Raw genomic sequence first — 4681 nt, forward strand, 5'->3', positions numbered from 1 at the left:
CATTGAAGGAAGCTGGCTGAGCGTGTGCATCGTCAAGGATTCTTGACGTCTTGGGATAAGACTTCCAAGATGCACTCATGGAAGGGCGAGTTCCTCTTCGTCCAGGCGCCCAATAAAGCGGTGGCAAACCGTCTTCGGTATTTTAGCCGGACAACCACAAATACTGGACGGATGGCCTCATACCTGGAACTGGAGAGTAACTCTGCCGAAGAGATGGTGGAGTACTTCCGGTTTCGGAGTATACTATGGAAGATGTTTCTTTCAAGGGTCCGTCCAATTGGATTCCTTTTAAGGAAATGTTTTACCATGACAACTTCCTAGTCGCTGCCGGCTTACGGCAGGACGAGGACAGAGGTATATCAACTAAGAATCTTCCAAGTAAAAATTTCTAGACTTGCTTATCATCATCCAACACTTGTTTTATTCCCTTTTGCAGATTCAGCCAGGAGCAAACTAAGGAAGTCTTGGATTGGAGACATGAGCTCGTCCAGATTTGCGGATACTCTATGGAAGGAGTACAGTAAGTCAGGTGCCGAAAAGAGGGCCGACACTCTGGTAAGCTATTGTATATGTATACATTTTTTTTTTTTTTTTTTTTTTTTTTTTGCTGGCCGGTCTGCTTCTTGGAGGTAACCCGTCAGATGGTGCCTGGACGACTTGTCTACCCATGGGGCAATTCGTCCAGAGAAACACGGACGAGCTAACTTCTCAAGAAGCAACTCGTCTAGATTGATTTCTTGACGGCTTGCCTCTTAGGGGACAGTCCGTCTGGAGTAGCATAGGACGAGTTACTCATCTGAATAGCAACCCGTCCTGGTTGATATCTTGACGGTTTGCCTCTTCGAGGGGCAGTCCGTCTAGAATAGCTTTGGACGAGTTACTCATTTGAGGAGAATTCGTCCTGGTTGAACCTTGACGGTTTGCCTCTTCGAGGGGCAGTCCGTCTAGAATAGCGTTGGACGAGTTGCTTATTTGAGGAGCAATTCGTCCTGGTTGATACCTTGACGTGCATTCTAATCTTTTCCTTTTTCAGAAAAATGCCCCAACTCTAAAGCTTTGGCCGAAAAGCCGCAGCAAAGAAACGGCCGGCCGGCACCAGTGAGGCTCCTCCCTCAAAAAAGGCAAGGGCTTTACTGCTAAGAAGAGGAAGACCACACGGCCGGTTCCCAAGGTCGTCATCGAGCTACCGGCCAAGGAGGAGGCCAAAGAAGAGCCGGCTGAAGCTGACTCCCGGGCCCTCGTGGCCTATACTGGTCCGGCCGAGCAGCCACACCTTCACAACCTGACGAGGTTGTCATATTGGAGGATGCTGGACAATCTTCTCAGCCGGACACGGCTGTGGACGGTCCGCCTTTTCTGGGCCTGTGGCCCAACTCGTAGGCCAGATGCCGGCTGCTATAGGACGGCTTCCCGTTCCTCTGGTGAGTCTTACTATTCCAACGTAGTTAGAACACTACGGGTTGGCGGGCGTCCGATGAGTCCGTCCAACAAACAGACCGTGGTTATTCCCATCAGGTGTACTGACGAGTCTAACCTTTCAGATAAAGGGAAGGGTCCAGCTGTTGACGGCTCCCCTAGCCTCTCTGACGATGAATCTTCTCCAGCTTTTGGAAAGATGTCTTCGTCCGATCGTGAGAAGCTCAAGACGGAGCTGTTTAAGTGCTTTCCCGAACCTTATATTAAGGGATTAAGGGGAGCATCGTCTGGGCATGTAGGTTACATGTCTCAGCTTGCTGCCGAGGTAATCTTTCTTTTTCTAGACGCTTATGTTTTATACTTGACATTTATTTTCTTTTTTCATCCGTCCTGACATGCCTTATCCTTTCATGTGTTCAGCTTTTTGCTCGCAGCATGATAACAGAGGACTGGGCAAAGGAGCTCAGAAAAGAGAAAAGAAGCTCGTCCACGATGTGACGGCGGCTGCTGATCATGCCCAGTTTGCTATGGCCCAGCAAGAGGTGCTGCATCAGCAGACCAAGGTTGCGTTGGAAAAACGGTCTGCCGAGCTAGAGTCTCAGATCAAAGTCTACCTTCTTCGGTTGACGGAGATGCTGGACGAACGGGCTTCATTGGAACGTGTCCTGACGGACGAGAGGAACTCAGTCATGACGATGGCTGCTGATTTTTTCAAGGAGAACCTCGTCCTTAAGGTCAAGAACCAAGCCCTTCGTACTGAGGTGGCCGAGACCATTGCTGGCGCCAAAGAGGCTATGAACACCGTCATAGATACCTCAAAGGAATGGGCAGTGCAAGCTTTTGGCATGATGGCCGAAGAAGAGGATATCCCCAGTATACTCGTCGGCTGGGTTCCAGGAGGCTTTGCATAAGGCGACTATATCCGGAGCCGACCCTCCCGTTTTTGAAGAATCTTCTGAAGATGAAGAGGGGAGGACGATGCTGAGGCCCAGGATGAAGAGGACAATGATCCTCCTGCCGCTTAGTTCCTTTGTTGTATCTTGGCCGTGAGCCATTTGTAATTTTCCTCCTTTTGTACTTAGATGAATTTAGGTTGTAATCATCTTTTTTACATTTATGAAAAGCTATCTTTTTCAATCTCTCTTGTTCTATGCTTTACTGTTTTTGACATATTACCTTACAACCTCATATCTATTACAAGTACAAAAACAACCCGTCATAATATTTGGCTGGTCTAATCAACTCTTTTGGCCGATTTCATCTATTACTATTATTAAGCCAAGTAAAAAGTATCTCGTCAATCATTCTGATCTGACCCAGTAGCTCTTTTCTGGACGTTCACAACCAGATGCTCAAGCATACTTGTAATTTTTAAATTTCCAAGTATAGAAGTTTGCTCGGCCAGAGCCTGGGTTCCGTTCGTCCTTGGACAAAGACTTAGTTATTTATAAATTATGCCCCTATATGCCCCCTTCTTGGACGAAGAGTTTTTATAACTTTTTCTGTTCAAGAAGGATTAGAAGATAATTTTTAAACAACTAGGACAAGCGGCTTATGCCAGAAGCAACTCGTCCAATATTCTGACGGGCTGCTTCTTTGGAGGGTAGCCCGTCAAGATGGTGCCTGGACGACTTGTCTACCCATGGGGCAATTCGTCCAGAGAAACACTGGACGAGCTAACTTCTCAAGAAGCAACTCGTCTAGATTGATTTCTTGACGGCTTGCCTCTTAGGGGGACAGTCCGTCTGGAATAACTTTGGACGAGTTACTCATCTGAATGATAGTTGGACGAACTGATTCTTTTGAAAAAACTCGTCCATCTCTGTGAAATCATGAAATAACTTGTTCCTTTACTAAGGTTGTTATTTCGAAGTTTTGTGGCTTTTGGACGGACAGTAAGATACCTTTACTAAGGCGTCTTATTTCAGCCGACCTTGTTCAGGAGATGTTTAACTCTTTAAGTAAACAACCAGCGAGATCTGACATGTTTTATCCGTTTAAGAATGATAACATGTTCAGCCGAACTCCTAATGAAAGGTGCATTGTCTTTTTGCTTTGTAAAATTAGTTAGCTTTTGACGTTAGTATGTAACTTAAGCAAACAATTTAAAACAAAGTCATAGAGAAGTAGAATTGTATTATATGAAGTTTGCTTGACGGATAGTCAAGGTACATGTCTACATTCTACTTTTTCATTGTAATGCATTAGGAAAAGATTACAATTTAGCTGGGTGCTCTAAACAAAGTATTTCTTCAATGTGTCAGAATTCCACGTCCTAGGAATAGGCGTCCGTCCAATCCTTCAGACGAAAGGTACCATTCTGAACGACTTCGATTATCTTATAGGGTCCTTCCCAGTTAGGAGTAAGCTTGCCTAACTCTTTGGCTCGGCCGACCGCTTCCATTTTCTTAGGACGAGACTCCCATCTTTAATGGACGTCTAGCAACTCTTTTGTTGAAGTCTCTTGCCATTCTTAACTTATATAGTTGCATCCTCAGCAGAGCATTGCCCCTGACTTCAGGAACTAAGTCCAAAGCCGTCCTAAGAGCTGCCCAGTTAGCATCTTCTGAGTACATCATTACTCTTAAGGTGGGTTCCTCAACTTCAATAGGAAGGACAGCCTCAGAGCCATAAACCATCATAAAGGAGTCTCTCCTGTGGAATTCTTGGCCGTCGTCCTAATTGACCATAAGACCAGCTGCAATTCTTCTACCCAAAGCCCCTTTGCATTGTCTAACTTCTTTTTTATTCCGGCCGAAAGGATCTTGTTAAAGCCTCCATTGCCCATTAGCCTGTGGATGAGCTACTGCTGCAAAGTGAGCCTTAATCCTTGTCGGCCAACCATTGACGAAGCTTGGGTGTTTCAAATTGCGGCCCATTATCAAAGACGATCGACTGGGGCATGCCAAACCTTGTAATCAAGTTCTTCCAGATGAACCCTTTGACATCATTGGTGGTGATGCCCCTTAATGCTTCAGCTTCAACCCATTTTGTAAAGTAGTCTACAGCTACTATTACAAATTTCTTCTGGCCGGCAGCAATAGGAAAAGGCCCAAGAATGTCCATCCCCCATTTAGCAAAGGGAAGAGGAAAGAGAATGGGCGTCAAGTAATTGGACGGCTTTTGATGGATATTACCATGCTTTTGGCAACTATCACACTTCTTGGCATAGAGGAGTGCATCTTCTTTTAAGGACGGCCAAAAGTAGCCCGTCCTGAGAGCCCTTTCTGCCAAAGCTCTTCCTCCAATGTGAGAAGCACAAGCT

At 45.8% G+C, this 4681-nt stretch overlaps 1 protein-coding gene and 1 long non-coding RNA gene across 2 annotated transcripts; both read left to right on the plus strand.

Annotated features, from left to right (window-relative positions):
* Positions 1-236: 236 nt before the first annotated feature.
* LOC130590251 (uncharacterized) lies at positions 237-555 on the plus strand. Its single transcript, XR_008967830.1, has 2 exons — positions 237-354; positions 437-555. It is a non-coding gene; the product is annotated as an uncharacterized LOC130590251 (long non-coding RNA).
* Positions 556-1406: 851 nt separating this feature from the next.
* LOC109136068 (uncharacterized) lies at positions 1407-1914 on the plus strand. The gene is made up of 2 exons (XM_057392212.1): positions 1407-1741; positions 1837-1914. Exons 1-2 carry the CDS (start codon positions 1475-1477, stop codon positions 1912-1914), a joined length of 345 nt encoding a protein of 114 aa, XP_057248195.1. The 5' UTR covers positions 1407-1474.
* Positions 1915-4681: the final 2767 nt, after the last annotated feature.

The sequence above is a fragment of the Beta vulgaris genome, chromosome 9 (assembly GCF_026745355.1).
Source record: "Beta vulgaris subsp. vulgaris cultivar EL10 chromosome 9, EL10.2, whole genome shotgun sequence".
Lineage (NCBI taxonomy): Eukaryota > Viridiplantae > Streptophyta > Magnoliopsida > Caryophyllales > Amaranthaceae > Beta > Beta vulgaris.

Excerpts from the sequence above, each read along its gene's own strand:
- LOC109136068 (XM_057392212.1), top strand. The coding sequence starts at position 1,475 with ATGAGTCCGTCCAACAAACAGACCGTGGTTATTCCCATCAGGTGTACT. Across the intron at positions 1,742-1,836 it reads TGTCTCAGCTTGCTGCCGAG|CTTTTTGCTCGCAGCATGAT; the intron begins GTAATCTTTCTT and ends TCATGTGTTCAG.